The sequence below is a fragment of the Notechis scutatus genome, chromosome 5 (assembly GCF_049901735.1).
Source record: "Notechis scutatus isolate UNSWTSFEM ecotype Mainland chromosome 5, rNotScu1.2, whole genome shotgun sequence".
Lineage (NCBI taxonomy): Eukaryota > Metazoa > Chordata > Lepidosauria > Squamata > Elapidae > Notechis > Notechis scutatus.
Genome location: NC_142013.1, coordinates 1569447 through 1593370, shown reverse-complemented (window position 1 = coordinate 1593370; position 23924 = coordinate 1569447). Strand labels below are relative to the sequence as shown.

General features: G+C 45.4%; 2 protein-coding genes across 7 annotated transcripts in view; one reads left to right on the top strand and one right to left on the bottom strand.

Moving 5' to 3' along the window:
• The window catches only part of XRRA1 (X-ray radiation resistance associated 1), a 47380-nt gene extending 42427 nt beyond the window's left edge, over positions 1-4953 (bottom strand). For 2 of the 4 annotated variants that reach the window (XR_015749679.1, XM_087965916.1), the window contains exons 1-2: positions 4642-4947; positions 2207-2358 (exon numbers count right to left, since the gene is read on the bottom strand). Coding sequence is in view for 3 of the 4 variants with exons in the window: in XM_087965916.1 (XP_087822042.1) it covers positions 2207-2358; positions 4642-4732 (243 nt within the window). In the remaining variant the exon portion in view is untranslated. Of the gene's footprint in view, positions 1-2206; positions 2359-4641 lie in introns of all 4 variants that reach the window. The other 2 variants (XM_087965917.1, XM_087965918.1) reach the window with 2 other exon arrangements.
• A 4638-nt stretch (positions 4954-9591) lies between these two features.
• SPCS2 (signal peptidase complex subunit 2) lies at positions 9592-20648 on the top strand. 3 transcript variants are annotated; one of them, XM_087965928.1, is made up of 5 exons: positions 9592-9695; positions 15198-15281; positions 16230-16390; positions 17748-17882; positions 19200-20648. In XM_087965928.1, the coding sequence occupies exons 1-5, from the start codon at positions 9615-9617 to the stop codon at positions 19384-19386; spliced, it is 648 nt and encodes a 215-aa protein (XP_087822054.1). In that variant the 5' UTR covers positions 9592-9614; the 3' UTR covers positions 19387-20648. The 3 variants fall into 3 exon arrangements, with proteins under 3 accessions (XP_087822054.1, XP_087822056.1, XP_087822055.1); XM_087965930.1 differs by having other exon boundaries at positions 9592-10211; XM_087965929.1 differs by lacking the exon at positions 9592-9695 and adding an exon at positions 11827-11940.
• The last annotated feature ends 3276 nt before the right edge of the window (positions 20649-23924 follow it).

The following is a 23924-nucleotide window of genomic DNA, read 5'->3' as shown; positions in this document are numbered from 1 at the left end:
TTATATATAACAATTGTAATGCCAGAATGGCTGCACCAAGTGGTGTTATTATAATAAGAAAGAAAGAAAGAAGAAGAAAGAAAGAAAGAAAGAAAGAAAGAAAGAAAGAAAGAAAGAAAGAAAGAAAGAAAGAAAGAAAGAAAAAGAAAAGGGAGGAAGGAGGAGTGGAAGAAGGAAAGGAAGGAAGGAAGGAAGGAAGGGAAGGAAGGAAGGGGGAAGGAAGGAAGGAAGGAAGGAAGGAAGGAAGGAAGGAAGGAAGGAAGGAAGGAAGGAAGGAAGGAAAATGTAATACAGAAATGCTTGATAAACAGTTCAATACCAACAACAACAAAAGAATATTCTGTAAAATGGGTCCGTGTGTGTGTGTGTGTGTGTGTGTGTGTGTGTGTTTCCATCCATTGCTTCTTGTCCTGCCTTCAGGAGCTTTGGAGAATAGCTTGACTCCCTCTTCTTTGGGGCAGCCCCTGAGACATGGGAACACTGCTATTATGTCACCCCTGCTATTATGTCATCCTTCTTTTCATTAAATTAGATATATCCAATTCTCGCAACTGTTCTTTGTATGTTAATCTGTCGTTTAATCAGAATACAGAATGCCAGAGTTGGAAGGGACCTTGTGGGTCATCTAGACCAACCCCCCGCCCAAGCAGGAGACCCTACGCCATTACTGACAGAGGGCAATCCAGCCTCTTCTTGGAAGCCTCCAGGGATATAGAGTGCTGAAAGCCAGGACAAGTAGAATTAAACATAGCTTTTACCCAAGTGCTGTGATCAGGTTAAATGCAGAGTTATGAATCTGGTGGTCTTAACATATATATATCCTGGTTGTATAGTTTTTAACTGTTATTTGGTTTAATTTGTTTTACACTGTTATTTGTATATGTCTTTTGGTGTTGTTCAGTTGTATGTTGTGAAAGAGCACCTTATTTCGTTGTTCTCAGGTTCCTGAGCACAATGACAATAAATTTATCTTATCTTATCTTATCTTATCTTATCTTATCATCTTATCTTATCTTATCTTATCTTATCTTATGAAGCTCCTACAGCTTCTGAAGGCAACTTCTGTCCCATGGGTGGATTGTTCTCCCTGTCAGAAAGTTTCTCCTTATTTCCAGGTTGAATCTCTCCTTGTTCCGTTTCCATCCATTATTCCTTGTCTGGCTTTCGGGTATTTTGGAGAATAGCCTGACCCCCCTTCCTCCTCTCTGGGGCAGCCCCTCAAATATTGGAAGGCTGCTCTCCTGTCTCCCCTGGTCCTTCTCTTCCCTAGACTAGCCAGACTAGACTCTTTCTAGAGTCAGCTTTGGAAGCCATACTGAGATTCGATGCTTCTACGCTGCCACAAGCCTGAGAAAGTGGGAGTAAGTGGTGGATTCAATTGAGTAGCTCTAAGTAGACAAAATAAAATCCCTTTGTTAATTCGATGTAGTTTTACATCGTGGCGACCAAAACTGGACGCAGGATTCCAAGCGTGGCCTCACCAAGGCCTCATAAAGTGGTAACAACACTTCATATAACCTCGGTTCAGAGGATGAATGGTTGAGGGAACTGGGCATGTCTGGTCCAGGGTCTCCCAATTGGTGGACTTCAACTCCCAGAATTCCCCAGCCAGCGTGGGGAAATCTGGCTGCAGACCATTCAGTGAACCTGGGTTTGAGTTTGCTTGTCAGAAGGTCGCCAAAAGGGACGACGTAATCCTGGGACGCTGCGACCGACATAAATATGAGTCAGTTGTTGCAAAGCCTCTGAATTTTGATCACATGACCAGGGGGGATGCTGCAACGGTCATAAGTGTGAAACACAGGCACTTTTTTCAGTACCGTTGTCCCAAAAGTGTTTTTTTCCCATTTGGACTTTCTTGGCTTTTTCTTCCTTGAAGACATTTCACTTCTCGTCCCAGAAGCTTCTTCAGTTCTGACTGAATGGTGAGGGAACGAGGAACTCCAATAGACGTTCAGTGCCGTTTGCAACTTCCAATGGCCGCTAAACGAACGGCTGTAAGTCAAGGATGTCTCCTATCTACGCTCCTGTTACCCACTTTCTGCTCAAACCTCAAACCCTCATGAAGCTCCTTGACCTTTGTCCTTCCAAGATCTTAAGACACCTAGTTGTTGTGGGGCTGGAAAGGACCCTAAAGGTCATCTAGTCCAACCCTCTGCAATGGGCAGGAGAGCCAAGCAACGCAACAAAGAAAGACCACACTCACCAGCCGGGCCCCATTGAGGACTTTCTCTGGCCTGGGGCACTGGGCTTTCCGCAAATACTCTTGCCAGCTCTGCTGGACAACTCTCGTGCCAAACAGCCATTCGACCTTGGTTTTCTCCACGTTATGACGAGCCACCTGCCAGTGACCGGCTCCTGGAGTGATATGGGCAGAAATAAAAACCAGGTGCACCCAGTTAGGAGAACTCAACTAAGATATGTTTAATTTACTTTACTGTCCTTGCACTTCGAACTCAACTAAGATATGTTTAATTTACTTTACTGTCCTTGCACTTCGTACAACGAAATCAAACCCCATCTTCAGTGCACATCATGACCATGAAAATAAATACAAACACACATCCTTCACACTCCACACATTGAATGGAAAACCCATAACACCACACCAACACTGCACTATACAGTAGAATTCAACAGAGTTTCTGCCCTGGGATAGAAGCTGTTTTTCAGCCTATTTGTCCTTGTTTTTATTATTCTCCTGTACCGTCTGCCAGATGGTAATAGTTCAAAAAAAGAGTGTCCATGGATGAGATGGATCCTTGATGATGTTTTGAACTTTCTTAAAGCTCTTCCAAAGAGGGCAGAGGGCAATTGCATTCTATACAATTGATATTGTGTTAATATTGCACTATACAGTGGAATTCAACAGAGTTTCTGCCCTGGGATAGAAGCTGTTTTTCAGCCTATCTGTCCTTGTTTTTATTATCCTGTACCATCTGCCGGATGGTAATAGTTCCAAAAAAAGGGGGGTGCACAGGATGAGATGGATCTTTGAGAATGTTTTGAGCTTTCTTGAGGCAGTGGGAGCTATAAAGCTCTTCCAAGGAGGGGAGAGGGCAACCCAGGATCCTCTGGGCGATGACATTAACCCTCTGGAGTGCTGTCCTATGTGCCCCTGTGCAATGGGCAAACCCTACACAGGTGTGCAGGAAGTTAAGATACTCTCTATGGTGCAGTGGTAGAAGGTCACCTGCAGTTTCTCATTTGGTTGTTGTTTCCTGAGAAGCCTCAGGTAGTCTAATCTCTGCTGGGCCCTTTTGACCAGGGCTGCAATGTGAGCCCCCCCCCCCCAAGTCAGGTCCTCTTTTAAGGTGAACTGTAAACCCCTTTAGCCTCGTGGTTAAACCAGGAGGTGGTGAATTCTAGTTCTGCCTTACCCGTGAAAGCTTGCTGGGCGATTTTGTCCCGATTATCAGGAGACGGTGAGTTCTAGTCCTGCCTTAGGCATGAAAGCTGGCTCGGTGACTTTGGGCCAATCACCAGGAGACGGTGAGTTCTAGTCCTGCCTTTGCCATGAAAGCTGGCTCGGTGACTTTGGGCCAATCACCAGGAGATGGTGAGTTCTAGTCCTGCCTTTGCCATGAAAGCTGGCTCGGTGACTTTGGGCCAATCACCAGGAGACGGTGAGTTCTAGTCCTGCCTTTGCCATGAAAGCTGGCTCGGTGACTTTGGGCCAATCACCAGTAGATGGTGAGTTCTAGTCCTGCCTTAGAGCTTGTTGGGTGACTTTGGAACAATAGGCAGGAAACAGTGAATTCTAGTTCTGCCTTAGCCATGAAAACCGGCTGGATGACTTTGGCCAATCACCAGGAGATGGTGAATTCTAGTCCTGCCTTACCTATGGAAGCTTGCTGGGTGATTTTGGCCCAATTATCAGGAGACGGTGAGTTCTAGTCCTGCCTTTGCCATGAAAGCTGGCTCGGTGACTTTGGGCCAATCACCAGGAGATGGTGAGTTCTAGTCCTGCCTTAGGCATGAAAGCCAGTTGGATGACTTTGGGCCAATCACTAGGAGATGGTGAGTTCTAGTCCTGCCTTTGCCATGAAAGCTGGCTCGGTGACTTTGGGCCAATCACTAGGAGATGGTGAGTTCTAGTCCTGCCTTTGCCATGAAAGCTGGCTCGGTGACTTTGGGCCAATCACTAGGAGATGGTGAGTTCTAGTCCTGCCTTAGGCATGAAAGCTAGTTGGGTGTCTTTGGGCCAATCATCAGGAGACGGGGAGTTCTAGTTCTGCCTTAGCCATGAAAACCGGCTGGATGACTTTGGCCAATCCCCAGGAGACGGTGAGTTCTAGTCCTGCCTTAAGGCCTGAAAGCTCAGAGAACATGAAAGATCCCACAGTCCAACCCTGAGCTACAAATCCTCTCTTCTATGGAAATCTTTTCCTAAACCTCTCCAGGAGGATTGCAGCAAAAGGGAGCAGAGGGGAGATTCACACAACAGGTTGCCACTTCGTTGCCCAACTGGGCGAGCTTTTCATTGCCTCAAGGTTTTGAGAGGGTGACAGGTTACAAACTGGGAGCCCTGCTCTAGAAAGACAAGCAGGGCCACTTTGGGGGATTCTCTATTTTTTTTCCAGCTGCAAAGATCCTTAACCTTTCCCCAGATCTTAAAAACTGCACATCCGAACACGTTACCTTCTTCGTATCGAGGCTGCAAAAGGCTTTTAGCCGGAAAGCAGTTGGTCGGGTAACACTGTCCATCATCCAGCTTATAAAAGGCCGCCATGGTCTTCCTTCAACCCCTTATGGCAAAGCAAAATGTTAATTAAAACCTGCCCATCTGTCAGAAAACGGTGCAGGGGGTTGGACTAGATGGGCCTACTAGGTCCCTTCCAACTGGGACGATCTGTTATCTGTTAAGCAGAGTCCACGGGGTTAGGGTTATCCGCTGCAGGGATTCACTTCACCGAGGCAAGAAAGGTCAAATGGGAGCATTGCTTTCTTGAGCAGGGGGTGGGACTAGACGACCTCTAAGGTCCCCCCACAACGCTGGTATTTGTCCCCCTTTGCAAATGTTTTAAAAATAAAATAACAGGTCTTTTGCAATCCCTGTTTTTTCCAGGGGAGACCCCCAGGGGTGGGATTCTACCAGTTCGCACCTATTCGCTAGAACCGGTTGTTAACCTTCTAAGCAGTTCGGAGAACCGGTTGTTAGAGAAGAAATTACAGGGCTAATCCTGTAAGGAAGGCAGGAAGGAAACATTCTGGTGTTGCTTACAGAAACTGCCTCTCTGTTAACCCTCATTACATTCTGGGCAGGACTAGACTTCCGGTCTCAGGAACCTCTCTGGAGTTTTTTCCCCCTTCCTTTGCTGGTACTTTGCTTGTGTGACCATTCCAAGTTACAATGGCACTGAAAAAAGTGACTTACGACCGTTTTTCACACTTACGACTGTTGCAGCAACCCCACGGTCACGAGAGGCCAGGCGAGGAGATGCGTGCCTCGATGTGAGTGATATTGAGTTGCCACGCCCAGCCAATAACATGACCACCAAGCCATGTCCACCCAGTCACATGACCACCAAGCCACGCCCACCAACTAAGCCATGCCCACAGAACCGGTTGTTAAAAAATGTGAATCCCACCCCTGGATAACCCCCCCCCCCATGTCACTGCTTAACAAAGCAGCTAGGCCTCTGTGACATGGCCCAGAGGGACCCTTCTCAGCAGGCCCTCAGGAGACCCCTCCCCCCTAAGGGGACCACCACCTGCCCAGACCAGCAATGCGAGTGACGCATGGCGACGTGAGGATACAAGTCAACGTGAAACGTTGCCGCGACGTCCCGCTCCAATGGCAGCCACCAGAGACCTCGTCGCCCCCCTCACGGAGCTCGTCGCCCCCCTCACGAAGCACTGCAAATGCCTCTTACAAAGTAAGCAGAGGGTCATGGGAGTTATCGGGGGGTGGGGTGGGGGGGTGGGACGACAACCAGGAGGGGGGATTTATTACCATTCAAATCCCAGGCTTAGAAATCCCGAGATTTTAAACCTCTACTGGTCCCTTCCTTCTGCTTCAAATCCATCAAAGAAGCTGGGCTAAGAGAGAATAAAGGCTGGTAGCTTTCCTTGAGGTCATCTAGTCCAACCCGCCCCCAACCCCTTGGGGGGTAGGCGTCATCAAATTAAACCATCTCAGGGTTTCATTTCTGGGCTGCTAAGAGCAACTCTTAAATGGCTTCAAGCAGCATTCTTTCTCGTTATTATTTTTTTTTTAAAAGGGGTTATAGGTAGTCCTTGACTTACCAACCACAATGGAACCCAAAAAAATTCCGTTGCTAAGTGAGACAGTTGTTAAGTGAGTTTGGCTCTCGGCACCCGCTTTGGCACACAGTGTCCTATGTCGTTTTGTAAACTCCCACATCTTCTTTTTAAAAAGACAACAATAAAGAATAGAATAGAATAAGAATGAATAGAATAGAATAGAATAGAATAAGAATAAGAATGAATAGAATAAGAACGAATAGAATAGGAGAGAATAGAATGGAATAGAATAGAACAAAACAGAACAGAATAGAATTCTTTATTGCCCAAGTGGGATTGGACACACAAGGAATTTGTCTTGGTGCAAATGCTCTCAGTGTACATAAAATAAAAGGTACATTTGTCAAGAGTCCAGAATCATCAGGTACAACACTTAATGATAGTCATAGGGTACAATAAGAATAGAAGGCTATAGGAATAGAATTTAAATAGGATGGGATGGGATAGAGAATAGAATAGAATAGAATAGAATAGAATAGAATAGAAAAGAAATATGGAATAGATTAAAATAGAATAGAAAATAGAATAGAATAGAATAGAATAGAATAGAATAGAATAAAAAATAGAATAGAAAATAGAATAGAATAGAATAGAAATATGAAATAGATTAGAATAGATTAGAATAGAATAGGAATAGAATTCTTTATTGGCCAAGTGTGATTGGACACACAAGGAATTTGTCTTTGGTGCAAATGCTCTCAGTGTACATAAAAAGAAAAGATACATTCTCCAAGAGTCCAGAATCATCAGGTACAACACTTAATGATAGTCATAGGGTACAATAAGAATAGAAGGCTATAGGAATAGAATTTAAATAGGATGGGATGGGATAGAGAATAGAATAGAATAGAATAGAATAGAATAGAAATATGGAATAGATTAGAATAGAATAGAAAATAGAATAGAATAGAATAGAATAGAATAGAATAGAATAGAATAAAAAATAGAATAGAAAATAGAATAGAATAGAATAGAAATATGAAATAGATTAGAATAGATTAGAATAGAATAGGAATAGAATTCTTTATTGGCCAAGTGTGATTGGACACACAAGGAATTTGTCTTTGGTGCAAATGCTCTCAGTGTACATAAAAAGAAAAGGTACATTCTCCAAGAGTTCAGAATCATCAGGTACAACACTTAATGATAGTCAGAGGGTGCAATAAGCAATCAAGTCCTACTAGGAAACAGCTGCTTTAAAAGATTCCCAAAGCTTGACTGCACCATCCAATGATTATGATTATCTAATGATTATTATTGCTTATAAGAGATCAATCTTTATACCCGATTTTATCTGTATTGTTTGTATATTATTAGCAAAATATATAAACAAGATTATGATCGCTGCAGTGTCTTGGGGTGGGGTGGGGTCACACAATCCCCTTTTACTACCTTCTGATAAGCAAAGTGAGTGGGGAAGCCAGATTGACTTAAAAACCCTGTTGCTAACTTAACCACTGAAGTGATTCACAACAACGCTGGCAAGAAAGATGGTCAAACGGGGCGCAACTCACTTATAAAACGACTCGCTTAGCAACAGAAATCTGAGGCTCAGTTGTGATCCCAAGTTGAGGAATGCCAGTAATCCTCCCAACAACCTTACAAGGTAGGCCAGGCTGCTCGATAAAACACCGACCGAACAACTTGGCAGGCTGGGTTTGCAGTAACACACACCGAACGCGTGTTGTGGAAGTAATCCCTTTTTCTGAGTTTCTGCAATACACCCAAACCCAGGGGTGGGGGAACCAAACCAAAAGCTAAACGTTAATCCTGACCCAGATTTGCCTGTTTGGACCAACGTCTCCGCTGACGTTGGCCTGACCAGGTTGAGAGGGTGTCTTGTGGATGCAGCGACCTGCAATTACAACCAGTTTTGGTCCCCGTACTACAAAAAAAAAAAAGATGTTGAGAATTTGGAGAGGTTCAGAGACAAGCAACTATGATCAAAGGCCGGGAGAGTAAGACATATGAAGAACCATTGCAGGATTAGGGTTTGGGTAGTTCTAGAGAAAAGAAGAATTAGGAGTGACCTGATAGCAGTATTCCAAGAAGGACCAGGGGTGACATGATGGCATCTTCCAGTATTTGAGGGGCTGCCTCAAAGAAGAGGGGGATCAAATTATTATCCAAAGCCCCTGAAGAGGCAGGAGAAGAAGCAACGGGTGGAAATTCATCACGGAGAGAAGCAACCGGGAACTAAGGAGGAATTTCCTAGCAGTGAGGACAAGGAACCAGTGGAACTGCTTGCCACAAGAAAGGTGTGGGTGCTCCAACACTGGAGGTTTTTAAGAAGAGATTGGGACAGCCACTTGTGTGAAATGATTGTCTCCTTCTTGAGCAGGGGGTTGGAGTAGATGACCTCGGAGGTCTCTTCCGGTACTCTGTTATTGGGTAGGTCTAGTTTGATGAAAAGAAGGACCAGGGGTGACATGATAGCAGCCTTCCAATATTTGAAGGGCTGCCCCAAAGAAGAGGGGGATCAAATTATTATCCAAAGCCCCTGAAGGCAGAACAAGAAGCAAAGAAGGGAAACCGATCCAGGAGAGAAACAACCTGGAATTAAGAAGAAACTTCCAGACAATGAGGACAATTAACCAGTGGAACTCCTTGCCACTGGAAGTTGTGGGTGCTCCATCACTGGAGGTTTTTAAGGAGACAGTCATTTATCTGGAAAGGTATAATATGGAAGGTCCTCCTGATTGAGCAGGGGGCTGGACTACAAGACCTCCAAGGCCCCTTCCAGCTCATTCATTCAGTATGTGATGGGCGAGGACTACATAAGCCATAATCCACCCCCACCCCCGGTTGTGGGGGCCAGGCCAGCTTGGGGGAGGAGATGGGGATTGTAATACCACGCTGGAAAGAGCCCCAACTTGGGGAAAGTCAGCGAAATGAATGAATTAATGGGGGAGACTTAATTAAAACTTTTTGTTAAAAAAAAAAAAAGGAGTGGGGGGCAAACCATAGAGCGTGGAGTCCTCCCGTGGCTAGAAAGACCCCCGCGCTTTTTTCTCTCTCTCTCTCCACCCCCAGCAGGAGGGAGGACGGCGGTTCCGACTCCGGCTTCAGCCCCGGCCGATCGGCACGACGGGCGGCCTTCCTTCCTCGGGCTCCTTTTCGCCGGTCCAGCGAACCGCGATTCCCTCACGGTTTCTCTCACGATGCCCCCCGGTAGCCATGGCAACCCGCCCGCCAGGAAAACTCCACTTCCCAGGCTACACCGCGCGCGGGCACAGTTTCCTATAGGGCGGCGCTTCCCCGCCCCGGCGTCCTTTGCGCGGGCCTCTCCCCGTTCGGCCAATCGGCGGCGAACAGGTCGCGAAAGGGGGGGAAAAGGAGGAGTCAAGATGGCGGCGAAAGGCGGCGGCGGCGGCGGCGCGGGAAGCGGAGGCGGCGGCGGAGCCAACAAGAACGGGATCCTGGACAAGGTAGCGGCTCGGCCGGGAGGCTCCTCGGCGTCCGGGGCGTTCTCCCTCCGGGACGAGGCAGCGAGGGCGGCCGGGGTGAAGGCCTCCCCAGCCCGGTTCTCCTCAGCAGCGTCTCCCCACCCCGGGCAGGCCGGTCTGGCTGTCCACGTCGGCCCGGGAGCTGAGGGCGCCGCGTTGCCTCAGGAGAGAGAGAGAAGAGAAAGCGAGCCCCGCTGGGATAAACCCGCGCCTGTCAGAAGCGCGGGGACTACAACTCCCAGAATCCTCATCCGCCCGTCTGGGAGACACAGATGGGGGGAGAGAGAGAGATGCTCGTCGTTGATTGGCCAGCTGGGAATCCCTAAGAATCCGCATTCACACGTGTTGGCCCCTGGGATCCTGCAGGGAGAGAGCGGTTCTACCTCAATTTAGCTTTTTATCTCGTATATATTGAATATTGCACGTATTTTTTTTAAATTGATGCGTGTGTCTGCTTGCATATCTGCTGCTGCTTTGTTGAAATTGACGTTTGTGCTGGTAAGCGCAGGTAGTCCTCGACTTGCGACCGTCCATTGAGTGACCGAAATGACAGGGACGTGGGTGAAAGTGGCTTGCGACCGTTTGTCACCCTTAACGGCCGTTGAAGCAGGTGGTCAAAAATCAGATGCTTGCTGTGTACTTACGACATTTGTAGTATCCCCGGGGTCACGTCATGTGATCAGAATTGGGACGCTTGGCAACTGACTCGTCTTTGTGACGGTTGCAGAGTCCCAAAATCATGTGATCCAACCTTCTGACAAGCAGGGAAGCCAGATTCACTTAACAACCGTGTGGCTAACTGAACAGCTGCAAGGACAGCGCAGTTTTACCTTTTTAACTTAGTGTTTTATCTTGTATGTTGTATTGTGCACGGTGGTTTTTTTGTTTTAATTTATGTGTAGGTAGGCATGTATATTTGCTGATGTTTTGTTGAAATTGATATTTGTGCTGGTACGTACAGGTAGTCCACAACTTGAAAGAGTTCATTTAGTGACGAAAATGACAGTGATATGTACAAAAGACCACACCTAGAGTAGTGCATCCAGTTTTGGTCACCACACTATAAATAAAGATGTTGAGACTCTAGAAAAAGTGCAGAGAAGAGCAACCAGGATGATTTAGGGGACTGGAGGCTAAAACATATGATGAATGGCTGCAGGAACTGGGCCTGGCTAGTTAGTGAAGAGAAGGACCAGGGGAGATAGGAGAGCAGTCTTCCAATATTTGAAGGAGGGGCTGCCCCAGAGAGAAGGAGTGGGGTCAAGCTATTTTCCAAAGCCCCTGGAGGCCAGACAAGAAATAATGGATGGAAACTGATCAAGGAGAGATTCAACCTGGAAACAAAGAGAAACTTTGTGATGGTGAAAACAATCAACCAATGGAACAGAAGTTGCCTTCGGAAGTTGTGGGAGCTTCATCCCTGGAGGCTTTCAAGAAGAGATTGGACTCCCATCGGTCAGAAATGGTGTAGGGTCTCCCGCTTGTGCAGGGGGTTGGACTAGATGACCTACAAGATCCCTTCCAACTCTGATTATCTGTTATCTGTTAAAAGTGACTTAAGACCGTTTTTCACACTTACGACACTTACGTCACAGCATCCCCATCGTCACGTGATCAAAATTCAGACAGTTGGCAACTGACTCATCTTTATGACGGTCCCAGGGTATTTTGGACTCCATTGTGGTCATAAGTTGAGGACTACCTGTAATTCAAAGTCTAAAGTACTGTGTCAAATCCTTACTCTTTTGCTGTGCTTATTTATTCTCCCTGTTGTCCTCTGGTCTCATTTCAATTTCACAGGCAGATTTCCTCACCCTGTGCAGCTTTCCTTACATTGCAAACAAAAATAAAATCATTTTTCACTTATAGTCCTGTCCAGACATTGGTTATTGGGTCTTAAGAAACAGGCTCTTCTTTGTTATTATAATTCTTAGAGGAGGAAAGCCTTTTATAGCAGCATTGCCTTTACTGCTTTCTTTTTCCTTGCTTCTGTGTTGAGAATAAAAACACACGCCGTTTCAGCTCTTGTCTTAGAGGACATTCTGGTCCATAAGCAAGTTTACTGCCTGCTTTGATTTTTTTTTTTTAAAGGTTAGAATTAAGTTGTCATAGTTGAAATTTTTTTAGACATGGCCGTTGGGTTTCAGAAGGGATGATGTGTCTTTCTTTGAAGCTAGCAACAGGAAGTCAAGCGACAGGAAGAAGAAACGCCAAAAATGAGAAGGAGGTGAGGTTTTGTTAGACATTAATAGTTATTTGCTTGACTCCAGCAGGCTGTGTTCATATACAGGTAGTGCCTGGCTTACGACCACAATTGGTTCCGTCGCTAAGCAAGATGGTTCTTAAGTGAGTTAAGTGAGACTCTAGAAAAAATAGAGAGAAGAGCAACCAGGATGATGAGGGAACTGGAGGCTAAAACATATGAAGAACAGTTACAGGAACTGGGCCTGGCTGGTCTAGAGAAGAGAAGGACCAGGGGAGACAGGAGAGCAGCCATCCAATATTTGAGGGAGGGGCTGCCCCAGAGAGGAGGAGGAAGGGGTCAAGCTATTCTCCAGAACACCTGAAGACCAAACAAGGAACAATGGATGGAAACTGGACAAGGAGAGATTCAACCTAGAAACTTTGTCAGAAATGGTGTAGGGTCTGCTGCTTGGGTGGTGGGGGTGGGGGGGTTGGACTAGATGACTTACAAGGTCCCTTCTGATTATCTGTTATCTGAGTTTTGCCCCGTTTTATGACTTTTCTTGCCACCATTGTTAAGTGAATCACTGGAGTTCTTAAGTTAGTCGCATGGTTATTCAGCGAATCTGGCTTCCCCATTGAGTTTGCCAGGAGAAGGGTCGCAAATGGAGATCAGTGACTCTGGGACAAGGCGACCGTCATAAATACGAGCCGATTGCCAAGCATCCGATCCCATGTCCAGTGGGATGCCGCAACGGACGTAAGTGTGAAAAACAGCCCTAAGTCGATTTTTTTTTTAATAATGTAGCTTCAAATGGTCCCTCAAAGGATGAGCCGGGGCTCCCCGTATCTAGTAGCTCTCCAAAGTTAGAATTAAAGCATCCCTGGGCAGCCCTTGTCCAGCTTCTGCTTGTTTTAGTCAGGTGCTGTTACGGGGTTCAAGACCCCCGTGGCTTTTGCATGAGAAGATGCCAGAAACTTGGCATTTTGGCAAAATTGGAGCAGGTCTAATATTAGCATTGGCATTAGATCAGGGGTGTCCAACCTTGGCAACTTTAAGACTTGTGGACTTCAACTCCCAGAGTTCCTCAGCCAGCAAAGCTGGCTGAGGAACTCTGGGAGTTGAAGTCCACAAGTCTTAAAATTGCCAAGGTTGGACACCCCTGCATTAGATCCTCTGTGCTACGTAGCCTATCGGACAGCAAGGGATCATAAAGCACTTTCAGGCTGGGGAGAATGCTTTTAAGTCTTCCAAGAACAACCTTTTTCGTGTATTTGGAGGGTGTTCCCTTGGTAGTTTGGCATTGGTGTGTGTGTGTGTGTGTGTGTGTGTGTGAGAGAGAGAGAGAGAGAGAGAGAGATCCACCTCATTGCCATACGGTTTTAATAAAGATAATAAGAGCTTTGGGTGAATATTGGGTGAAATTATCACCGAGGAAGTGTGTTTAATGCTTGAATTTAAATATAGCTTGTTATTTAGGATTAGAGATAATACAGTCCACCTTTCCTCCGGGGGCTCAAGACGAGGTACATAGCACCTTCCTCAGCATATACACGTCCTCAATTTACGACCACAATTTATGTTGCCGAGCAAGACAGTTAAGTGAAATTTTGCCTCATTTTACGACATTTCTTGCCACCATTGTTAAGGGAATTGCTACAGGGGTTTAAGTTTTTCATATGGTTGTTAAGTGAATCTGGCTTCCCCAATGGGGAATTTGGATTGACTTAACGACCGTGTTGCCAACTCAACCACGGCACAGTTTCACTTAACAGCTGTGGCGCCACAAGTTGTAAAACGGAGCGAAATGTCTCACTTAACCACAGAAACGTTGGTCTCAATCGTGGTCGTAAGTCGAGGACTAACTGTTCATCTCTGGTCTTGGCCCGCAGCAAGAAGCATGAATGAATTGCTTTGTTTGCAACAATAGAACTAGTGATTAATTTAAGAATAATGCACTTGGTAAATGTAATTTTGGGGGTGCACAGGGCCTCCTGAATGATCGCCCGGGCCGGATTCCCCAAAGGTGTTTGCTTACTTTGTGGCCAAACTTGTCATTTGAAACATAAGCCCAATATAATCATTACTGTTGGGTCTTTACTGTATTGAGAAATATTATAAATATTGTGTTCTCAGGTTATTAGCATGAACTTTCTACTGAGCAATCTCCCTTTTCAGAACAAGCATTTTTCCCCCTTTCATGTGCTTTTATTAAACAATAATAATTGTGACAGTAGCGCATACCTCTCAGCGTCATACTGATGAAAACAGATACATGGTCAATTAATATTGCAGGTAGCACCTGGCCATGGGTGAATCTGGAACTTAATATCAGGGACAAAAAAAAATTTAATTTCATTTATTAAATTAGGTGTGGCCATCCGCCTGCTTAGATTCTGGGCAGCTTAGAAAATAGCAAAAGCGATAGAAGCAAACAAACGCACAAGCCCAAATTAAAATAACCGGAGCAATAAATCTTGCAGATAGGATGTGATCATCAGATCTATCAACAGACTGGGTCAAAAGAGAGAAGCTCGCTTTAGCAATACTCTTGGAACGAGGGGTTGAATTAGATGACCTCTGAGGTGCCTTCCAGCCCTGGATTGCTGTGCTCTTTCAAACACGTTAAATGTAGGCCTTATTTAGGTCTTACGGCACGGATGGGCAACTCCGGCAACTTTATAACCTGTGGACTTCAACTCCCAGAATCCCTCAGGCTGCTGGCTCAGGGATTCTGGGAGTTAGTCCACAAGTCCTAAAGCGGCAGAGTTGCCCATCCCTGTATTATGGGCTGACTGGAACCCTACAAAAGTGAACCTCGTTACTTTCTCTTGGGCCGATGGCTGCCCCTCGGGGGCATTCCTGAAAGGACGCCTTTCCTTTTCCTCAAATTTAAAAAAATATAAAAATAAGCATTGTTGAAAGCTTGCATGTTTAATTCAGTTGTGCTCACGATGCGCTTTGTGCAAAAGCTAATTCTGGAGGCCTTTGTGATTTCCAAATTCTGATGTAACCCCCTAAGAAGACCCAGGGTGTCTTTTCACCAGCAGCAGTCGCGTTGTTAAACCTGAAAAGTCACAACTGGCTCCAGGGTAGAGCATTGTCAAGACAAAACAACAGTCTTCGCACAACCTACTGAGCCTAATTCAGTTGTTTTCATTTAATTGGATGGGAATCCAACGTGGGGCAGAAGTGAGGGAGCATTTGCCATCCCCCCCCCAAAAAAAATTGGTTTCTAACCCCTTAAATTTCTTTCTAAACCCCTGAATTCGTTTCTAATCTTTTTTTTTGCCTCTCAGTGGAAAATCGACGACAAACCCGTGAAAGTGGACAAATGGGACGGGTCGGCGGTGAAGAATTCGCTGGATGACTCCGCCAAAAAGGTAAAAAAAACACAACCTCCTCCCTTTTGGAATACATGATGGGCTCCTCTCCCCAGTTCTGGTGTCTTTCCTATTAATTCCCCCCCGATTCTTGTTTCCGGGCCGGTCAGCATGGAATATGATTCTCTAGTGTCTGTGCGTTCCTCTGGATTGCTTAAGGCCCTTTTCTCCTCAAGCTGTTGATCTGCCTCCCTGATAATCCCCCAACACAACAAGCAAACCCTACTCCCTTCTAACACTGATGGTGTTACATAGTTGGGTCATGAAATGCCTACAAGAAAACAACCACACTCAGAGAACACCAAGGACCCCCACAGTCCTTCCTCTTCCCTTTCTCCTCTTCCTCATTCTCTCCCTCCACTCCACACATCCCATTCCTTTATAACACTGAAGATGCCACCCAGTTGGGTGAGGAAACGTCTGTAAGAAAACAACCAAGCTTAGAGTCTACTTAAGGGCCTCATAGTCCTCCCCCCCCCACCTTCCTCCTCCGCACACTTCTGGCACTGATGATGTTCCCCAGTTGGGTCATGAAACATCTGCAAGAAAACCATGCAGCTCAGAGTCCTCCTCTTCCTCCTCCCTGCAAACCCCAGTCCCTTCCATCCAGCACTGATGATGTTCCCCAGTTGGGTCACGAAATACCTGTAAGAAAACAACCAACCACACAGAGCACGCTAAGGACCATGTCATAGTCCTCTTCCTCCCTCTCTTCCTGCTCCCCTCCTCCTCCTCCTTCCTGCAAAGCCCCCTAGCACTGATGGTGGTTCCCCAGTTGGGTCTACGCAATGCCTGCAAGAAAACCACCCAGCTCAGAGAGCACCAAGTGTCTCCCCCCAACCACACTTCAACCCCGAACCCCGGAGATTCTCTCCTTCTCGGCGAGCCCCTTCCTTCCCTTGGAGGATGCAGGCCCTGGGCTAACACGGGCCCTTCTTTCCGCCCCAGGTCCTTTTGGAAAAGTATAAATACGTAGAGAACTTCTGCTTGATCGACGGGCGCCTTATCATCTGCACCATCTCCTGCCTCTTCGCCATCGTGGCTTTAATATGGGATTACCTTCACCCCTTTCCGGAATCGAAGCCGGTGCTTGCCGTCTGCGTGGTGTCATATCCTTTTTCCGCTGCTCCTCGTTTGGAAGGAGAATTCTTGGCTTTCCATCCATCGCTGGTTCCTTTGTTGGACCACCAGGAAGCCCTAAGCTGAGTTTCCTGGCTGTTTTTGCGTGTGTGTGTGTGTGTGTGAGAGAGAGAGAGAGGGAGAGAGAGAGAGAGAGAGGTTAGAATAGAATGGAAAGGTAGGGGAGGGGAGAGGGGAGGGGAGGAGAATGGAATAGAATAGAATAGAATAGAATAGAATAGAATAGAATATGGAGGTGGAGTGGAATGGAACAGAATGGAATGGAATAGAATATGAAGTGGATTGGATTGGAGTAGAGTGGAGTGGAATTGAATTGAATTGAATTGTTTATTGGCCAAGTGTGATTGGACACAAAAGGAATTTGTCTTGGTGCAAATGCTCTTAGTGTACATAAAAGAAAAGAGACATTCGTCAAGAATCATAAGGTACAACACTTAATAATAGTCATAGGGTACAATAAGAATAGAATAGAATAGAATAGAATAGAATAGAACAGAATAGAAGAAAATTCTTTATTGGCCAAGTGTGATTGGACACACAAGGAATTTGTCTTGGTGCAAATGCTCTCAGCGTACATAAAAGAAAAGATACATTTGTCAAGAATCATCAGGTGCAACACTTAATAATAGTCATAGGGTACAATAAGAATAGAATAGAATAGAATAGAATAGAATAGAATAGAATAGAATTCTTTATTGGCCAAGTGTGATTGGACACACAAGGAATTTGTCTTGGTGCAAATGCTCTCAGCGTACATAAAAGAAAAGAGACATTGGTCAAGAATCATCAGGTACAACACTTAATAATAGTCAGAGTACAATAAGCAATCAAATCCTACTAGGAAACAGTCCATATAAATCATAAGGATACAAGCCACAAAGTTACAGTCCTACAGTCACAAGTGGGAGGGGATGGGTGGATAAGGAGTGAGGAGAAGATGAATAGTGATCGTGCAGGCTTTATAAATAGTTGGACAGTGGATTGATGGAGAGATGAATAGGTGGATGGGTAGATGAATGGAGAGATGGATGCATGGGTGGGTGGGTGGATGAATAGATGAGTGGGTGGATGGATCGATGGAGAGGTGGGTGGGTGCATGGATGGAGAGCGAGATGGATGGATGGAGAGATGCATGGATGCATGGAACAGCTTGCCTCTCGGCGTTTGGAGTGCTCTTATCACCGGAGGACTTCGAGAAAAGTTTGGCCAGCCATTTGTCTGGGATGGTATAAGGTCTCCTAGTTCGGAGAGAGGTTGGACTAGAAGACCTCCAAAGGTCCCTTAGGATCCTATGATTCTGGCCCCTTTCCTTAACCCTGGCCCTACGTATTTCGTAATGATGGGAATTCTGACCATCTATACCTCATACAAGGAGAAGAGCATCTTTCTGGTAGCGCACAGGAAAGACCCCACGGGAATGGACCCCGACGACATCTGGCAGCTTTCCTCAAGTCTGAAAAGGTAACACACACACACCCCAGACCCCCCTTCCCCCCCCAGGACTCACCAAAGTCTGGCTTGAAGGACAAGGGTTGCGGGGTGGGGAAATCAGGCCAGCTCCCAGAAACCTCCATAGAGAAGAAGGTGAAATGAAAGTTGTCCTGCGCTGACCCTGCCCCAAAATAGTTCGGATCGCAAACTCAGCAGAAGTCTTCCAACCTCCTCTCGACCTACGTCTCAGTGACCGGTCGTTAAGTGAGGAGTACCTCTATCACCAGGAGCTCACGGATTGAATTGAATCGAACCCTTTCATTCTTTATTTTTACTTTTTTGTTTTTGTTCTGTTTTTTCTTTATTTTGCTTATTACTTACTTTATATTTTATTTTATTTTGTATTTTATGTCATTTGTTATTTTCTGTTTTATTTCATTTTCTATTTTAACTTTTAATGTTATATTATATTCATTTTTTATTTTATATTATTTATTTTATGTTGTATGATTTTATGTTTTGTATTTTATATTATTTATGTTATGTTATGTTCTTTTTTATATTTTGCATTTCTCCAGTGTGCTCTTTCAATTTTTTTCATTTTATTGTATAGTTTATTCATTTGTCATTTTACCTTATTTTATCTTATTTTATTTTAGGCTGTATTATTTTTTATTTTGCCTTTTTTATTTTATATCTTCTAATTTTTTTATTTTGTCTTTTTTTATGCTATATTGTAGTTTTATTTTGCTTTCTATTTCATATTCTATTGCTTTAGGTTACATGGTTTTATATTTTAATATTCTATTATTTTATGTTACTGTCAACTCATAAAATATTTCTATGGTCTTTTTAGAGTTGTCAACAGATAGGGAGGGGGGGGCAGTGCAGCAGGTTGTGCGTTCCACAATTGTTTTCAAAGATAGTAACTAGGGGACTGAAGCTTCTGCCGTGCAAAATTCTAACTGGAGAGCCTGATGGATGACTCTGGGCTATGGAGGTGTCCCATTGGAGGATATGAATTGCGACACACCCAGGGGGCGGAGAAAAACCAGGGTCAAGGGTGACAGTGAATGATGTGCCTCAGAGTCGGCTACACCCAGTTAGTGCCAGACGTGTTAACTCCCAATAAATCCTTTCTAAAGTTTTGGAAGTTTGGCTCGAGACTCAGGATTTAAATGGAGGGGGGTGGGGGACGGGACTGCCGGAATCCTGACAGCTACACTGTTTTTATAATTTATATTTCATTTCATTTCATTTCAGTTGAATTTTTAGAAAGTGCCCCCCCTTCCCCCCGCTGGATGGTCCTTGACCCCATCCTCTCTGTTTCTCCTCCCCTTTTTGCAGGTTTGACGACAAATACAGCCTGAAGATGACATTCATCAGTGGCCGAAGCAAGCAGCAGAGGGAGGCCGAATTCACCCGCTCCATCGCCAAATTCTTCGACAGCAATGGGACCTTAGTCATGGAAACCTTTGAGCCCGAGGTCTCCAAGCTCCACGACAGCCTCCTGATGGAAAAGAAGCTCAAGTAGGCTGCTGGCCACCTTCCCACTTAGATCATGCTGAGCTTTCAAAGTCAATAAAAAGCAATCAAAGCCACCCACGAGACCCTCCCTTCTTTCTCTCCCTTTCCTCGGCCCATGCCTCTTTTGAACAAAAAAAAAAAGGACTTTAATCCAGCAAAGTCCAAAACGTACGGCCTAAGTTTTGGGTTGGTTTTGCTTCCCTTTAGACCACCACGGAGGTCCAATCTGGAACCACTTATAAGACTGGCGGACCTCAACTCTCAGAATTCCCCAGCCGTGCGGAATTCTAGACGTTGAAGTCGTCGTCGTCGTCCCCCCCGGTCTTAAAAGTTGGCCAAAGTCAACAACCTCTTCTTTTAAGATCAACCACCTTGGTGCCGTCAGAGCTTGGCGATTTTCTTGCCTTTTTCTGTCCTAACCAAAGTCAGCAAAGCTCATCTGTGTACAAGCATCCCCACCCCACTTCCCCTTCCAGCGACTGACGTCGTTCCCTAGTTGGGTCATGAAACGTCTGCCAGAAAAATCGCCCAGGTCTAAGAGGCACCAAGGACCCCCCCCCCCCTCCCTCGCAGTTCGACCCTGAACTGCTACACAAACCTTGTTAATGCTTTGGGAACTCAGATTTTTGCAAAGCAATTTTGGGAATGGGAAAAGTTGAGCCTCCATTTTGGGGGGTGGGGGATTTTTAAGATAGCGAAGCCCTAATAAGGCCGTTCTGCGGGCATTGTCAAAACAATCAACGGCTGAATCGGAACTTGATTTCGGCAGGGAATGACTGCTTAGTTAATTCTGTCTGTGGTTTTCCATTATGTCTGTCGTTGAACTGATTTGTCAAGGTTCAATTTTCTTTTTTTAAAAACATCTATTTTGGGGAGGGGGAATTTGATTTAGAGATTTGAAGATTGCAGGTAGTCCTCAACTTACGACTGCAATTGAGCCCCAAATTTCTTGTTGCTAAGTGAGATATTAAGTGACCTCTGCCCCATTTTACAATCTTTCTTGCCACCGTTGTTAAGTGAATCATTGAAGCTGTTAAGTTAACTTCGACAGTAAATGAACTGTTGTAAGTCGAGGACGGACCTGCAAAGGAAAAATGTGAGGATTTAAAAAATATTTTCCAACTCTGCATTGTCCCTTTTTTTGGTGCATTTTATCCATGCAGTTAAAAAAAGAAAAAGAAGTAAAAAACTCTTTTGTTCCTTGCATAAACTGCCATTTTCTAAAAATAGTGTTTTTTTTCCTCCCCCCAATAAAAGACAGAAACTTAACATGGCAATTGTGGAATTGTTCATGAGTGGGATACACAATGTTGTCATATTTTTTTTTTTTGTAGATTGTAATTCTAATTATTTTCACATGCATCCACATAAGGCTGATCTGAGTCACTTGGCAGGGATTTAGAAGGAGTTTCATTCACAGCTTTGTTTAAAGCCCAAAGCTTTAATAAAAGCTATAGATGAATTATATGATTATAAATATTGTAAGAAACAATAAAAAGAGAGAGAGAGAGAGGGAAAATTCAGTGTTGCGGTTAAGGCATCGGGTCAGAAACCAGGAGGCGATGAGTTCTAATCCCATCTTGGGCAAGAAAGGCACCTGGGCGATTGGGCCAGCCACTTTCTCAGAGCCCTAGGAAGGAGGCAATGGCAAATACCTCTGAAAAAGGTAGTCAAGAAAACTCCAGTCTCTGAGAGTCAGACACAATGGAATGGGAGGGCAAAAATTAAAGATAATATCATGGAAGAAATTACCAATTTGCAACGGAGGCATGCGTATGTTTTTTTAAAGACAATTGCAGTGCAAAACTGGGATATTTTTTTCATTCCTGCTAGAATGCTTGTTTTGTACTTTCCGTGTTTCGATATTTACAATCCACAGTCATAGTAGAGCAGGGTCTCCAACCTTGGCGCTTTAAGACTTGGGACTTCAACTCCCAGAATTCCTCAGCCAGCAAAGCTGGCTGAGGAATTCTGGGAGTTGAAGTCCCCAAGTCTTAAAGCGCCAAGGTTGGAGACCCTGATGTAGAGAATTGCAGGTGGGGGCTGCTCTAAAGCAGCCTTTTAAGGAACGCACCTTGAAATAAGTAATAAAAGTACCTTGGTGTTTCTTTAAAATGATTGTGGACAACAATTTAGTTATAAAATTGACTGGGAGTTCGGGATGAGTAAAATATTAATGGTCTCCCTCATTAGATCTTCCGTCTTTAAAGGACGTCAGAAGGGCGTGAAAAGATGAAACAATGTTAGTGTTACTTTTAAGTTAATAAAAGTGACACTAATCTTTTTATTCCTTTCACGGTGGGGTCAGCAGATGCATCTCTAACCACTGTGCATTGCTGCTGGCGATGGGCACATCCCTCCCCATATGTCAGGTGTTTGGGATTAACAGCACGTAACTATCTGTGTTGTGGTTCATGGGCAGCCCGTCCAGACGGCTGCGGAATCGGACAGCGGGAAGGAAGGGGACCAGTTAGGGAATCTGGAGAGGACTCGGACGAGGGTCCTGCATTTGATGCAGGGATGGGGCCAGGACCATCTGGGAATGGGGTGTTGCCTCCGGAGCCTGGCAGCAGCGAGGCAGAGGACCCAGGGGAGCCTGTTCCCAGTGCGCACATGCGCAGAGCTGCTAGAAGGCAAGAGCAGCTGAGACAAAAGGGGCGACTCGGGAATAAGGCTGGGAAGTGATTGGCCCCTCCCATAAGACATAAAGGACAGGCAAAGGTGAAGAAACCTTTGCAGGAAGCAAAGTTGTTTGTTCGTTTCAGATGCATTCTTGAAGCTCTGTACTTCGGTTGGTTTTTTTTGTTTTTCTAGTTCATTGGACACTTCTGTTATTGGCAGCACTTCACAGGACAGAAAGGTGGGTGCTTATCTCGAGGGACTGTTTGAGAATTCACTACCAGCTGGGAATGAAAATAATTCCCAGCGTTGCAATAAAACAAGACTTGTTTTTAAAATAAGCGTGTGTTCGTAATTACGGTCTTGGAAGCTTTGGTCAGAACAACCTGTGGAGCTTCTCAGTCATCCAGGTGATGGTTGTCCCAAAGGTGCTTTTGTCAAAATGCAACTGGACTTTTTTTCTTCTTCCTTGAAGACGTTTCGCTTCTCATCCAAGAAGCTTCATTCGGTTCTGACTGAAGAAGCTTCTTGGATGAGTCAGAAGCGAATGAAGCTTCTTGGATGAGAAGTGAAATGTCTTCAAGGAAAAACAAAGTCCAGTTGCCTTGTGACGAAAGCACCTTTGGGACAGCCTGGACGACTGAGAAGCTCCATTAGGCATTTTTCTCCAATTCTCCAGATCTTGAAAACTTCCCTCGAAAACCTCCAGCAAATGGAGCACTGCTTTCCATCCCGAGCTTTTGCGATGGGCACTTAGCTGATGACTGCTCCTCGGTGGACCACTCCGGATCCATTTGTTCCCTCCGTGAAACTCTTGGGCTCCTGTATTCCTTGTGTTTACTTGTTTCAGACTTAGAACATAGGGGCAACTCTTAAAAAGGCCGTGCCGGACATGTGAACTCGCCATCAATCCTTTTGAAATTTGGGGAGTTTGTCTCAAGACTCGTGTTTTAATCCTGACACAGAATATGTCAGAGCTGGAAAAGGGACCTCGGAGCAAGTGGTGGGACGCTGCCGGTTTTAACAACCGGTTTGGTGAGCATGCGCATGTCTTAAGGCGCTTGCGCTGAAAATGGAGCCTTTAGAAGCTCAGCTGCTTACCTTCCAAGTCAGCTACGCTAAGTAGAACAGCGAGGTGCGTGTGTGTGTGTGAAGTCAGCTGTGCCGCACGATTGAGATCAGCCGCAAAGCAGAAGATACAGGACGGGATAGGGTGGGGCCAACTGATCGTTGGAACAACCGGTTCGCTTGAACCGGTGCAAACCGGCCGCATCCCACCACTGCCTTGGAGGTCTCCTATCTAGTCCAACCCCAACCCCCCGCTTGACGACTAGACTGTTTCAGACAGGTGGCTGTCCAGTCTCTTCTTCACTTCCTCCAGACAAGCTTCCTTGGATCCTACCAGTTGTCCTGTGAACAGCCCAGGATATACAGTACATCTTGTCGCCTTCTGGGTTTGATTTTCCAAATGGTTTGAAAGTGGCAACATCTGCTAATTAAAAATAATAACAACCCCAGAAGTCTTGATCTTCTATTGATGTAAGGTTCCAGTGATAGAAAACTGGCTATGGATCCTTTCCTTCCTTCCTTCCTTCCTTCCTCCTTTCCTTTCCTTTCCTTTCCTTCCTTCCTTCCTTCCTTCCCTTTCCTTCCTTCCTTCCCTTTCCTTCCTTCCTTCCTTCCTTCCTTCCTTCCTTCCTTCCTTCCTTCCTTCCTTCCTTCCTTCCTCCTTTCCTTTCCTTTCCTTTCCTTTCCTTCCTTCCTTCCTTCCTTCCTTCCTTCCCTTTTCCTTCCTTCCTTCCTTCCTTCCTTCCTTCCTTCCTTCCTTCCTTCCTTCCTTCCTTCCTTCCTTCCTTCCTTCCTTCCTTCCTTCCTCCCCTTTCCCTTTCCCTTCCTTCTATCTATCTCATCTATCATCTGTCTATC

Excerpts from the sequence above, each read along its gene's own strand:
- SPCS2 (XM_087965928.1), top strand. The coding sequence starts at position 9,615 with ATGGCGGCGAAAGGCGGCGGCGGCGGCGGCGCGGGAAGCGGAGGCGGC. Across the intron at positions 15,282-16,229 it reads TGGATGACTCCGCCAAAAAG|GTCCTTTTGGAAAAGTATAA; the intron begins GTAAAAAAAACA and ends TTTCCGCCCCAG. Across the intron at positions 17,883-19,199 it reads CTTTCCTCAAGTCTGAAAAG|GTTTGACGACAAATACAGCC; the intron begins GTAACACACACA and ends CCCTTTTTGCAG.